This window comes from Octodon degus, unplaced genomic scaffold (assembly GCF_000260255.1).
Source record: "Octodon degus isolate 3935 unplaced genomic scaffold, OctDeg1.0 scaffold00212, whole genome shotgun sequence".
NCBI classification, from domain to species: domain Eukaryota; kingdom Metazoa; phylum Chordata; class Mammalia; order Rodentia; family Octodontidae; genus Octodon; species Octodon degus.
In genome coordinates, this window is record NW_004524788.1 from 3035473 (window position 1) to 3049522 (window position 14050).

A 14050-nucleotide genomic window follows, 5' to 3' on the forward strand; every position below is an offset into this window, starting at 1 on the left:
GAGGCAGGGTCGGTGCAGCAGCCTGGGGGATTGAAACCCCCCAGCCCCTGAGCCTGCTTGCAGGTGCTTTAATCCGCTGAGCTATTTGGCCTGCCCTAGCATTGCCTTTTCTTTTCTTTCCTTCTTTTTTTGTGTTTTTGAGACAGAGCCTCCCTATGCAGCTCAGTTCAGCCTGGCCTTGAAGTCACTTTGTAGCCCAAGTGCAAGGTTGGCCTTGCACTTGCAGCAATCCTCCTGCCTCAGCTTCCTGAGTACTGGGATTATAGGCATGCTCCACCTTGTCTGGTACTATTTCTGTCTATATTTGAGGGTTTAAAAAGCACTCACAGTCCCCTTTTTTTGTTTATTCTAAGATGCCTGCCTTAGGGCTGCATGTGTGGGTTCAGTGAAGCTAGTGAGCCAGTGACTGATGGGAGGCCTTGACATAGGTGTGGTGAGCCACCCTCCCATCATGGCAGGATCTGGAAAGTACCAGCTTGCTCCATCTGCCCCCACCCTAAACTAAGGCAGGCAACTCGAACTCAGATGCTATTCCACCCCAGACCCAGCATCTCCCGGAATTCTCTCCTCAAGCTTGCCCAGATCTGCAAGGTCATTCACAGGACACTGGCTTCCCAGGTTGTCTGGTGACATCTGAAGAATGTGCTGGGGTGGAGTGGACAGTGGATCTCGCCAGTGCTGGGCCCTGGAGGGTGGGCACAGGGAGTTTTGTTCAGATCTTTGCTCTTTCTCCCCATGGCCACTAGAGGGAGACAACGTTCCATCAATTAGAAGGAAACCGGTCCCTCCCTTCCTAGGCAGCAGAAGAGCCTGTGAAGTCCCTTTCCTGAACTTTATAGAACTTGCAGGTCCACTGTTTTTGGGGAAGGTGCAGAAAGTGTGGTCCACAGCGTATGGAACCGTCACCCAGTGCTATTGGGTACAGGAGCCTGGCCCAGTGGGGGAAACTTGCTTAGAAGCTGCCAGTCAGGGACCATGGAAACCTCCTCTGGAGCAGGGCCTGGGTGTTGCAGGAGACACTGGGACTGTCCTCCTTGCCCTGGACAGCTCTTCCAGCAAACCGCCTTCAGCTCTCTAGCCCCTGCAGCTCCTTTCTAGTGGGAGCCCTCAGCCTTCTTCTCTGTTGGCCCTCAAGGGCCTGTTGTGGCAGTCTCTGGAGATTCCCCATCCCAGGACCTCTTGATAGCAAGATGGCAGGCCAGGCTAGGGGGCCGGGATGGCCCCGAAGTATGATCAGGACAGCCCTGGACCGCCGTCAGAGGGAGACATAGCAAGAGGAAGTCCAGCATCTCCAGAAATCATAGAGAGGTCTTCTTTTGAGGAAGCGAGGGTGAAACAGGATAGGCAGAGGGGAGCCAGTGAGCTCGGAGAGCCAGGACTGGATGCCGAGTGCCAGGCAGAGCCCCCCCTCCCCCAACAGCCTAATGTTTTCATTCTGCGGTGGCTGTGGCCCCATCTACCCACGCGGGTAGATCTCCCTGGAGCCCCAAGGTGGGCATGGGCCAGGGCGGTGCTGCAGGGACCGCTGGCTGTGGGCAGTTCCGCCTGCCTTGGTTGTGGAGCCTGGCCCTTCCCACGCCTCTCCTGAAGCTGAGCACAAGTGTGATTTTCCCTCTGGAGCTGAGGTCAGTGGGCCTCCCAGGCCTGGGACCAGCATTCCTGAGCAGGAGCCAAAACAGAAAAGAAAAGGGGCCAGGGGCAGGCTCAGCACAGGCCCTGAAACCCTATCATCTGACTAGGGCAAGAAACTGAGCTAATACCAGCGAGTGCACCCTGGGGAGGGCACAACGGGCTATTCTGTGGACCCATGCTGAGGGCTACAGGGCATCACCTATAGATCTTGTAAGTGTCATGGGGGCAGTCACTGAGGCACTGGGCTTTGATGGGGATTACGGGAGGACAGACGCAGCCCCTGATCCACTCGAGGGCAGGGGGCTGGAAGTGGTGTAGCTGGCAATGCTGCCCAGAGCCTCTTTATTTATTTATTTTTTTTAATTTTTTTTTTTTAATTTTATTTATTTATATGTGTGTGTGTGTGTGGCCAGCTCAGCCCACCAGGGGGCGGGCTGGCTGGCATGTGGTGCTGGGGGATTGAACCGTGGTCCCTGTGCTTTGCGAAGCTTGTTCTAAGTAGATGCTTTAGACCACTGAGCCATCTCACCAGCCCCATAAGAACTTTTCTTTCTTTTTTTTTTTTCTGGCTGGAACCAGGGATTGAACTCAGGCCCTTGCGCTTGCCAGGGAAGTGCTTATTCCACTGAGCCATCTCTCCAGCCCTCCAGAGCCTCTTTAGCCATGATGAATCTGCTCCAAGATCCCCTCAGGTGGCTGAATCCTCAGAGCATTCAACCCTCAATATTATACAGGAGTATGCTTTCTCCTACATGCCAGGCATTGCAGCCACATAGGACCAGAGCTGATCTGCCTCCCCTCCATTCATGCCTTGGCACCCCCTTTGCATTGCCCCTTGTGCTTTGGGGCCACTGTGAAGTAGTAAGGGTCACTTGGACACAAGCACCATGGAACCATCACAGTCGGTCTGATAACTGCAATGGCTACCAAATGACCAGAAGTTGGGTAGTGGATACAGTGTGGATACACTGTACAGAGGGATGGTCCACATCCCAGGTAGAAGAGAGCAGGACGGTGGGAGAATCCATCACACTCCACAAACGCTTCAAAAATATTGTTCACCTTAGAATTTTCTACTTAATATTTGGGCCAAGTTTAACTACAGATAAATGAAATCACAGAAGGAGAAACTGAGTGTAAGGAGAGGACTTCTGTATTCAGTACCTGCTAAATGACTGCCACTTCCTGACAGCTCAACCTGGTATAACCCGTAAGGTGGCTGACACTCTTCTTCCTCAAATGTCCAGAAATGGAGGCTCAGAGAAGGCAAGCAAATTGTCCAAGATCCCCCCAGCCAGGCCTGGCTTGGACCCCAGGTTTGTCTCTCAGTCAGAGGGAACTGCCATCCACCAGTCTAGACTTCACGTATCTGCTCTGAGTTGAGAAGTCCAACGGGGGCTGAGACTGAGCTGAGTGAGGCTCTGTCATGGGATCTCCTCAGGGTCTCACAGCTGCAGGGGCACAGTTGTTTGCTCCTGGGGGGCACCCTCAGGAGGCCCCAGGGAGAGGGAAGTCACCAGATTTGCTGGGGAGGAGCATGGATGTGAGCTGGACTCTGCTCCGCTGGGCTCCTGAGGTCTCCCCAGAGTAGCCTTGGAGAAGTGGGAGCTGAGCTGGGGCTCCCAGTCTGAGGAGAAAGCTTCAGAGCCAGGCAGGCCAGCTTCGGGACAGGAGGCAGCTGAGGAAAGGGGACCGGCTGCTGAGGTACTCAGTATTGACACAGCCTCCCTTGGGCATCTGTGTGCTTTTCCTGGGGCCCATTTAACAGCCAAGCCTGGGTTCTGTTCCCGTTGCTGGATGCCCGGAATATTCACGGTTCCCACATCCCTGTGTGGGATCCCAAAGCAAGAGTCCCAGGAGAGCTGAGCAGAGAGGCAAGGCTTCCCATCCCAGAGGGAGAGTGTGGACATCGCTCCCAGGCTGACTCCCAGCTAGGGCCTGTGTCTGGATCCTTCTCATTTTCCCTTTTCTCTCTGTTTCCTGCTCCATCTTTCTCTCCCTCTCTCCTGATGATCTCCTCCCAGACAAGCTGTGCTCACAGATGAAAGAGCAGATCCACTCCCAGCCCTGGCCCGGCACAAGCTCTGTGACCCGAGGCAGGCCATTGCCCTCTCTGAGCCCCTCCTCACTTATCAGAAAATGGGGTGATGACATCTGCTGAGAGCCTGCTTGAGGGGGGGCAGTGGAATCCCAGGTGCAGATATCCCAGGCTTATTGATCCCTGAAGACCACTGCATGTAGATCCTCGGAAACACTTACAAACAGAGAAAAAATCCTCTGAGGGGCAAGAGAGAGCAGGATAGATTTATGGAGCCTCCCGAGCCTTGGTTTCTCTCCTATCCAGTGCAAGCAGTGATGGACCCTATATCAAAGAGCTGTTGAAAGGACTTAATGACATGATTGGTGTCCTTCTTGTATAGGAAATGCTCAGTATAGGATCTGTTATTATCTTTGTGCAGGACTGTTTGGCCTGCAGTCCCTCAGGGACTGAAGGAAAAAGCAATCTGTGTGTGCTGTGGCCAAACTCCTGGGAAGCTGGCTGAGCTTCAGGCGGCAGGGGCTGACGAGGGGCAGAGTGCAGGCTGTGACACCGCAGCCTGAGAGGAGAAACAGGATAGCCAGAGAGCATGGCCAGGCTTCATAGGAATTCAAGTGGTCAAGAGAAAGAAGCATGCTTGTCACATCGCTCCATTAAGCCTCGGAGCTTCGTTGGCCTGAATATTTCTATTTAGGAATCTGTCTTTCCTTAAGCTGGTTGGCTGTTTTTGTTTGTTTTGTTTGAGATAGATAGGGCCTATGCAGTATGTAGTGCAGGTTGACCGTAAACTCATACTGATCCTCCTGCCTCAACCCTCACCCCACCCCAGTGCTGGGATTGCAGGTGTGCAGCACCATGCCCAGCTCAGATTTCTGGCTCTTGAGAGCAAGGGCTGTGTTGTACCTGGTTTTATATTTTGTGCATTGTGGGCATATGATGGAGATTGGCTTATGGACTGGGTTTTTGGTCTGTGGGGTCAAAGGGCGGACAACCATGGGAGATTTCATGAAAGTTCTTTAAAGGGTTTCTAAGCTAGTGTGATGTAAGTCAAAAAATACTGGGGCTATCTTGGATGCCACAAAGGGAGAGTCTGCCTAAGTGACAACCTGGAAGAAACCAGAACTGACGGACAGAGGCAGATACACAATGATATCATGGGAACACCTGGATCCAGCCATTGCTGAAGCCAGAAGTTTGGTTGTACAAGTCAACCAAAAAATTCTACCTTCTTGAGTTTCAGTCTCTTAACAATCAATGAGTCTAGATTAATATGGTTATTTTTCCTTTATTTTAAAAATAGTCCTAATTATTAGATGGCATCTGTGATGTCCCCTGGCCCAGTAGAAGCACATGACATCATGAGAAAGACACCAGGGAGGGGAGAAGAAAGCCTGTGGGTAGACTGAGGCATCTCTGCCCCTGTCCAAGGCCCCAGGGAGAGTGGAAGGTGAGTCTCTGAGTGATTTTGCTCAACTCTGGAGCAGGCTTACCTGGGGGCCAGTCCTGTTCCTACCTTGGAGGGACCTTGGTTCCTTCATCTGTGTAATGTGGAGCACATTGCTGGGAAGACTCACTGTGAGACACGTGAGCGCCATGGATTCTACTGCTGGAGAAATGCTGTGAATTCAGCATTGCCTCACGGGGCTGTCACTCATCAGAAAGAGCAGGCGTGGGCAACTCCTGCACCTTCTCCTTCCCTCCCCGCTCCTGACACCACCTCAAGGCTGGGAGAAAGCCCAACCAAACTAGTCAACGCGGCCTGGCCTCATGGGAAATTTACAGGCTTTATCTCCACCATGACTAGATTTGGATGTTAAACTGCAGGCAACCAGCCTGGGAATTCCTGACAAATTCCAGCAAGGGCCGGCTGTTCTCTTCGGTTTTTGCAGAGTAGGGAGACATTTTTTTTTTTTTCTCCCAAGCAACAAGTTTAAATGAATAGTCATACTTGCTTGTTACAGAAAATGTGGAAACACAGGGAAATCATCCATACAGCCATCACCCAGACAGACACACCACCCGGGATGGCTTGGATCCTGTGGCTGGTCTTCCACTGCACGGTCAGGTTTGGGGTAACTGATTGCTTTTTCACACCCATGGGATCAGAATGTACGCAGTTTTATTTCTTGCTTTTCCCATAGTTGAACTTGTTTCCAACTGTTCCAACAACTGCTGCTGAGTGTCGCATGCCACACCTAGCACACCGCCAGCACGTCAACAACGCTCGTGCATGCCCTAACATTGGGAGCTATTGTGACTCTCACTGGGCAAATGCGGAGACTGAGGAGAAAAGGGCCAGGAGTCTAACCCAATGCCACAGCACGCACTGGCTGTCTTCATGCCTAAAGCCGCATTACACTACTGGCCCCACAGAGATGTCTGTTTGCCTCTTCAGCCTGCATCTTCTATTGCTCCGAGGTTCCCTGCGCACCTTCAGTCCACCATCTCCTGGGTCTGACCAGAGCCCATATTTCTCTGGCATCAGGGATTCAGGAAGGGACATGTGATCCAAATTGGTCCAAGCAAGGATGACCAGAGGCAGGAAGAAGGCAGGACATTCAGGCTGCTATCCTGAAAACCTGCCTGAGAGCAGGGCCCAGAAAAGGGGGCAGTGGAGGAAACTAAGCTCCTAAAGCACGGATTTAAATGCTGGGCTCACCTGCACTGGAAATGCTTTTTGCCACTGGACCTTCCGGCTACCTGAGTCTGTTCTTTCCTCAAGCCCATCCAAATGGTTTTCTCTCACTAGTGATTAAAAGTTTTGGTGAGTATATGCTTCCTGTTAAATATTAGGGCTGTTCACACCTTCTACCATTATAATGTTGTGGCAACCATCTTCACACATAGAGCTTACCACTGGCTACAATTACTTCCTTGGAACTACTTGGTGCTGAGAATCGAACTCAGGACCTCATGCTTGCCAGGTTCTGTACCACTGAGACATATCCCCGGCCCTCCTTGCACCCTTCAGGTGGAAGTGAGTTACTTGGCAAAAGAGCCAGGCATTGCCAGGGCTCCACGGACGGCGAGCAACTTGTCTGAAGGCTATGGCAACTTGGGTCCCTCCTGTCCAATTCCCGCCACTGAACACAGGTGCAATTTTCAATATTGAATCCTGAAGAAACTTTATTTTTTAACAAGCCAAAGTTGTACTTGTTCTTTAAACAGGAAAGTTATGTTAATATAAAACAGATAAAAACAGACAAAAAAAAAAAAAAAAAAAAAAAAAAAAAAAAAAAAAAAAAAAAAAAAAAAAAAAAAAAAACACGACACATAAAAGCACAATACACAAAGACCAGTGCAAACCCTTCCCATCCCACTCCCCCCAGTTTTAAATCCTTTATTACAGTTGCCCAAAGATTAGACTGTATTGGAAAGGTCACAGTATTGAATCAGAAAAATAAGAGACATGTTTAAAAACATCTGTACACAGCTTGTGGGGAGTGGAGTGAGGGTGGACACTTTCGCAAGAGGGTTTTGGTGATTAACCACAGGTGTCCAGAACCCTACCACATCAGCTTGTCCCCCTGTCTTTTAAAAAGTTGCTTTGAAAAAGGATAAAAAGTGCACAGACACTTTCATAAGGCACAGACAGATTGTTGTACAAATCATTTCATTAGGGACTCGGATAAGACAGTGAGACAATTAAATACCAAGAAATGCCAGGAGGCCACGTGTCCCTGAGCTGGTGTCCCCCTGCCAGCCTGGGGCATTGATGGGATCCAGCAGTGGGAGGTTACTGCCTCTCATTCAACAGGTCTTTGCACAAGCACATCCTCAGCTGGAGTGGACCTAGGGGGCCTCTCAGCCTTGGGAGGGAGTCCCAGAGCCCCAAAGTAGCAGGTAGCATTTCCCCAGTGCCTCCTGGAAGGACCTGCAGGTGACCATGAGCTTGTGGGGGGCTTTGTGAGCTCTGCCTGAAGTTATCTGGCAGCAGCCCACAATCCCAGAGGTCCCCCATTTCTAGAGCAGAGGAGAGTCTGCAAAGCATGCCATGAATTCTCAGCCAGGAAGGCAGTCAGTGGGCACTTATCTAGATGGACAGGAGACGACAGAACGGCCAAGAAAGCCTAAAGCAGCCTGCCCCTAGCATCTTGGTACCCTATTAGTGTGCTAGCCTTGGCTTTAGACCTGGGGCATGGCGCTAGCTGCTCCATTCCCTACACCTTAAACCAAGGGGGCACTCAGCAAATGTTGGTTGAATGACTGCGTATCTGGTGTTGTCCCATCCCCTGAACACTGATAATCAGTTTCTGCTGCAATCTGATCACCTCCTCCAGACCACGAGCTCCTTACGGGCTGTTTTTGGTCTCGGTTCTCAACCCTGTGGCCAGGAATATACCTGTGATCTTCAGTTATCAAATGACTGAAGAAATGGGGCGGCAGGTCAGGGAGCAGCGGCCCCAGAGTGGCTAAATCCCAAGACTCCCTGTTCTGGGAATGCACTGTAAAAGGGTGCTTGCTTTGCCTTGGAAAGCAGCTCTGCTTTCCAGCCAGCTCCATGTGGACTAGGGCAAGACCATGACAAATGTGGCATCTCCTGGTCACCCCCATCCTGCTTGTGGAGCTCTGGCTGCTACAGCCCTGAAGGGTACACAATGGGCTGGGACCCCGGGGGCCTGGGGACCCTGTACATAGCTATGGTCCATTGCCAAAGCCACCCACGTGGGCACCTCTGTGTGGTAGAAGGCCTTGGGCTGGAGCCATGTTCTCCCAAGCTCGGCTTGGCTGGAGAAAGTGGCAGTGAACGCTCAAGCCATAAAAGGAGGACACTGGTCCTTGCAGGGTGTGGGCAGCTGAAGGGCTGCAGCCTGGAACTTCCACAGGTGCAGGTGCCCAGGCTCTGGCCACAAGTTTTAAGGAAGAAAACACGGACAGCCTGGAGCTTTCTGGGGCCCAGGGGCAAGCAGTGGGGAGACTGAGATTGGTGCCACACGTTCCTGGGCCTAAATCCCAGTCCTGTCCTCCCCGTTATGTGATCTTCAAGTCACTTCACACAGCACCTCAATTCTCTCACCTGCCAAGTGCGGAGAATATCTTATTTTCTGGATTCTAAGAATCACAGTTTTTCACACTTGGATACCTCCAATTGGAAGGGATTAAATGGTTGTGGCATCTTAGTTGAGATTGGCAGTGGTTTCTTAGTGGTCCATAGCGTGGTGCCTCATAATCAGAGGCATCTTCAATGTGGCTTGATATGGCACTAAGACTTGCTTCCTGGGACTAATGCATGAAGGTGTCCTCTAGCTCAGTGCCAAGGCACATAGTAGGTGTAAATAAAGGACATCCTGGTTCCTTTCCCTCCTTATCCCACCCCCTACTTCAGATAAAGTGTACAAGATGTGCTTGTTCCCTAAAGTATTCAGAAGTGCCTGGTTTTAGACACCCCCCCCCCCTTTCCAGGACATAGGGAGGCTATTAGTAGTGGCTGCAGAGCAGGTTGAGCAGGCCACTGGCTCCTTTTTGCCTGGGTAACAGGTCACCAGGAGCATGCCTGGTCCACCCTGGGCCCAGCCCTCAGCGGCTGCTTTCCTGGTGGTGGTTCTATGTGTCCTCTACTGGAACCAAGGGTCCATGGGGAAGGGCAGGAGCAGGGAGGAGGCAGCCAGCTGTCCCAGACCACTGCTGCCATTGAACTCTATGACTGTCTCAATTCGACGAGGGCCCAGATGGCTGGGGAACCAGCTCCCTGACAAAGCCCTCCCATGTGGAGCCCAGGCATGGCTCTGCCCACACCTCTGGGTGCAAAGGGAAGTGGAGTCCTGCTAAGCAAACTGAGCCGGGCACCGAGGCCTGCCTGATTCTTCAACTCTTTCCATGCCAAACACTGGAGTTCTAGTAGTTCCTAAGAGATTCTGCTGCAAAATTCCAATATGGCCAGCCATCTTCCCCAGATTCACCGGGGGAAAGGCAGAGGTCAGGGGTTTTTGCCAGGCAAGAGAGCGGCATTTCTGAGGTCAAGATCATGTCAGAACCCAGAACCAGCCCTAGCAGAGAAGGCATGCTTGGCAGGTGCAGGCATCCTGGGGGACATGGACCAGTCTCTGGGGACTGCTTCTCAGGAGGTCCCAGCCTAGGCTGGCTCCCAGCAAGGGATTTAGTGAATGCAAAACTTCCCTGAACATTTTTGCTTTTCTTTTTTTCCCTGTCTTGCAAGACATAAGAGATTATAACTGTAAGACAAATGCTAACTGCTCTTTGCTAACCTCCCCCTGACTTCTTAGAACGCTGAGCCCCTCCTCCCAGGAGCTGTTGGAGAAGTCAGGTACTTGACTTCTAATTAGGAACCCAAAGCAGAGAGGCCAAGAACTGCCCCCAAGGGATAGCTTGGAACAGGACAGTGGGGAGCCCAGAGTGGGGCCAGAAAAGAAGAAGGCTCAGATCTCGCAGAATGGGATCTGCAGAGAGGGCCTACAGGACAGGGCCTGGGGGAAGTACAAGCAAGCAGATCTCCGGAGGGAAGGAACCCCAAGTCAGCACTCTCAGTTAAAGTCTTAAAGATCAGCTAACGTACTCATCAGTTCGCACCTTAGTAATCAGCAAGCAAAGAGGAGCCGAGAGCTGGCACAAGGACCATCATGAAGCCTGTTTCCCTCCTGCTTCTGCAGGTAGCTTCTGGCCCTGGGGATACCTCGGTCCATTAGTGCTAGCCCAGGGGCCACCTTGGAAAATACAGAAAGCCATCTGTACTCTGTGGTGGTGTATCGAAGTTCCATTTGAGTCCTCTGCCCCTGGGGTCCTCCTTCCCAGGACAAGCATGCCTCCTCCAAGGTTCTCCTTGGAGAAGGAGAGAGTGTTAACCAAGGCCAAAAGCATCCAGGGACTAAGCCAAGGTGCACTGTGCCTATTCCTCTGTCTGGGGCAAAGGGGGAAAAGATGCCACAGCTCAGAATGCCCGACCTTAGCACCCATGAAAAATGCTCCTCTAAAACTGAGTAAGAACCAAAGAGTGAGTGTCCCCGATGTTCTCCGCCCACCTGCCTGCCACCAGGAGCGGCTGCTTTGGAGCTGTAAACAGTGAGCTATTTTTGCCTCCCCTTAGGAAATCTGAGTGTCTCTTTTCTAGACCATCCAAGAGAGTGCTATGTAGGATCAGACCATGAACATTCAAAACCAGCTTCTGTCCCACCCCCAGAAAATGAACAGTTTCTAGCTGCACTAACTCCTGGGCTCTGGATTGCACAGTTCTTAGTGTTAAATAACCTCCTAGGGCTAGGATCCCTACATACAACGCCTACGCATCCCTGCTCTCTCATTCATTCTCACATTCTCTCTCTGTGTGGCCACCCCCCTCCCCCTCAAATACACACAACCCAACCCCAGAAAGAAGCATTGCACAGACAGAGGGTGCTGGTTCCCAGCTTACAGGTCACCAAGGGCGGCATCTACCAGGCAGTTCCTGAGCTTGCTTGGGATGGCCTTTTGGGGGCAAAGCACTTTTGAGCCAGAAGCAACCTTGCCTGGGCTCAGACCCCCGGGCCTCCTCTCCACAACTGTCACACCTTGCCCACCATTGGAGAGTGGCAGATGAGAGATGGCTGCTGCCCTTGGACTCCCTGGTGGCTATGGTGGTGCCCAGCCCAGTGGGAGCTTCAGAAAGGTGACCTTGCTGCAGCGAAGGCTGGCTGGAGGGCCAGGCTAGGGCCTGTAGATCTTGATGACATCCTTGATGGGCCGCCGGCAGATGGGGCAGCAGGCCCGTGCCTGTCTCTTGAGCCGCAGGCCGCAGCCATGGCACAGGCACATATGTCCGCATGTGTAGATGACAGTGTCCACCTCGCTGTCGAAGCATACTGTACACTCGCCATTCTTGCTGCCCGTTGGCTCTGGTGGGGAGAATGCTGGGGACACCGGGGGACTCAGCGGGGAGCTGGGGGCCGTCACTGCCCAAAGGGAGAACATGACATCCATTAATATGTAGTTCTCAGTTGGCCTGTGCTGGGGCACCCCCAGGAATGCAGTGTTTCCACCCAGAAATTGGTGGAGGAAATGATTTAGAGAGCACAGTTTTGGTCTAGCATCCCAGCTGGGCACCTTCTCCTACCCTCCCACCCCACCCGGCACCCTCATTACTCTCGGGGAGGTGCACCTGAAGCTTTTCCTCTTCCAGCACAGTACACAGAGGGAAGCAACAGATGTGGGGAAGGCCCTGCGGCCTACTGAGGCCCACATTTTCTTACCCAAGGATGACTCTGATGCCGAGGAGGACTGGTTGACACTGAAGGTCATATCTGAATCGCTATCATCCTGGGAGCCACTGAAAGACCCCGATGGAGTTGTGGTTGCAGGACTGGACTGCAGGGTACCTGAGACCCAGAGAGACTCAGTGAGTGGCAACAGGAGGCTGGGCTTGCCCTGCTGGCCCCTGATTCTTCACTGCTTCACATCTTAGCCTCCCTGTCTGGCTAATGAGAGGACAAGAGTCACACCCATGCCCAGTGTTTTCTGAGGACAGCTGAGCTCATGTAAGTGGGGTGTCCATTTGCTCTTTGCCTGCCTGGCTTCCACTCCTGTTTATTTTAGAAACACCACTGGAATGTTTTTTGGGGCACTATTTCACTCTTACATGCCCAGTAAGAACTTCTACTTCTTGGTCCCAGGGGTGGTTCAGGGAAGGACATAAGTCCACCAAGACCACCGAGGATCTATTCTGTGAATTTCTCTACAACTGTTGGCCAAGAAAAGGCTCATTCTCTTGGGAGGTAAGCTTCCTGGCACTCAGGAAAGCAGAGATGGGAGGAAAGAGGGATGGGATCCTGATGGCATCCTTTCAACACCTAGATCTAGCTGTTCCCGAATCCATCTTAGACTTCTGAGTTAGGTGTGACCACCCATTTCCCTTTTTTGCTTAGAGTACTAAAAATAGGGTTTTGTCACTGGAAACTCTAAGATTCTTGACTGCTAGTGTAGTCAGCATGGATCAGCTTTCTCCCCCAGGTTCAGTGACTTAGATAACTGTTACTTCTCAGGACAGAAAGGCCCCTTTCCTTATTCCACAAGAAGAGGAATGGTCAGATAATGTAGTGCTAGGGCTGCTCTGAGGTAGGGACCAGGGGAACAAGTCGCTGGTCCCTAGAAACAACCCTTCCCTTCCCTTCTACTTTTTCTTCCTGACCACTCAAGGCTCTTCCTGGTTACTCTGGAAGTGCTGGAGGTGACGTGAAAATGACTCTAGGCTTAGTCCTTGTGAAGCCCCAGCAGGAACTTGGGAAACTCAACTCAGGCTGCAACGATGATTGTATCTGACAGTTCTTTAAAACAAAAACAAAACCTCCTAATAGTTGGTCCCTTGTTGCTCCTTTGCCCTCATTCAGCTTCTCTATAACTGCTCTATAACTATACTGCTCTACAACTAGGATGGTTAATTAAGAAGGCTGTTAGACACCTGCCAGAGGCAGTGCATGAACCCTATCTGTTTCTCCCCACCCCTAAGACGCAGGCATTATTCTTATTCTATCCCAAAGGAAACTGAGACTCAGGAAAGGCTGTGAGGTGTCCAACAGCTCTGTGCCTGAGACCATGGTTTCATTTCTCTGTGCTTCAATTCCCATCTGTAGATGGGGGTAATGTTAACCTAAGGTCGTTGGGAGGGTAACACGCAGTGAGGCAGCATGTTGAAAACTGCCCTTTTCTGTTTCTGGCCTTGACTTCTGGAGCTCTGACAGTGGATCTGTACTCTCTGGGAAGATTCCTTGACCACAGCCCACACTGCCACGCAGGGGGGAAGCCCCACTGCTGTGGCCCTTCATACACTGGCATGGTAGTTGTCCTGTTCTTCGGCGGTCCTAACCCGGAGCCTGGGTTCTGGCCCACAGCTTGTGGGTTCTCCCTATCTATTTAGGCATGAGTAAAGGCAAGAGTCATCCCAAATAGGATGGCTGCAGCCTCTCTTCCTCTCTGTTTGATGACCTCCTGCATGTGTCACTTAATTTATTTTGTTTCCTACATACCCTCAATATATATCACGTATGTCTCCTAAAACTAATAGATTGTAAGAACAAAAATAAAAACCAGACCAGCCAGTTACCCACATAGACACGGGTTTACCAAGTATGCCCAGGGCCTAAGGGCCACATCAATGGGGGACTAGTCAGGAAGGCACTTCTGGAGTGTGCCCAGACCTATGCATGGGGAGCTCTATGCTGTACGGCTGCAGAGTTGTTTTCCCAGCCAGGGGGCGCGGATGGTGATAGGGGCTCCTGGGCGTGGCTGGGGCAGAGACCAGGGCAGCCCACGGAGGTGCGGGGCCGCGCAGGCGCAGTGGGGCGGGGCGGACTCACCGAGGAGGCGCAGCTGGCCGGAGGCGCCGCCGCGCACGGCGAAGAAGGCCCAGAGCGCCTGCGTGGTGTCCACGCACAGCAGGCGGCCGCGCGGGCGGCC

General features: G+C 52.0%; 1 protein-coding gene across 1 annotated transcript in view; it reads right to left on the reverse strand.

The window, feature by feature from the left end:
• Nucleotides 1–6994: 6994 nt before the first annotated feature.
• Neurl1b (neuralized E3 ubiquitin protein ligase 1B) overlaps nt 6995–14050 on the reverse strand; it is a 38867-nt gene continuing 31811 nt past the window's right edge. Inside the window, exons 3-4 of the mRNA XM_004644841.2 lie at nt 11851–11976; nt 6995–11553 (exon numbers count right to left, since the gene is read on the reverse strand). Coding sequence (XP_004644898.1) covers nt 11309–11553; nt 11851–11976 — 371 coding nt within the window. The 3' untranslated portion in view covers nt 6995–11308. The remainder of the gene's footprint in view (nt 11554–11850; nt 11977–14050) is intronic.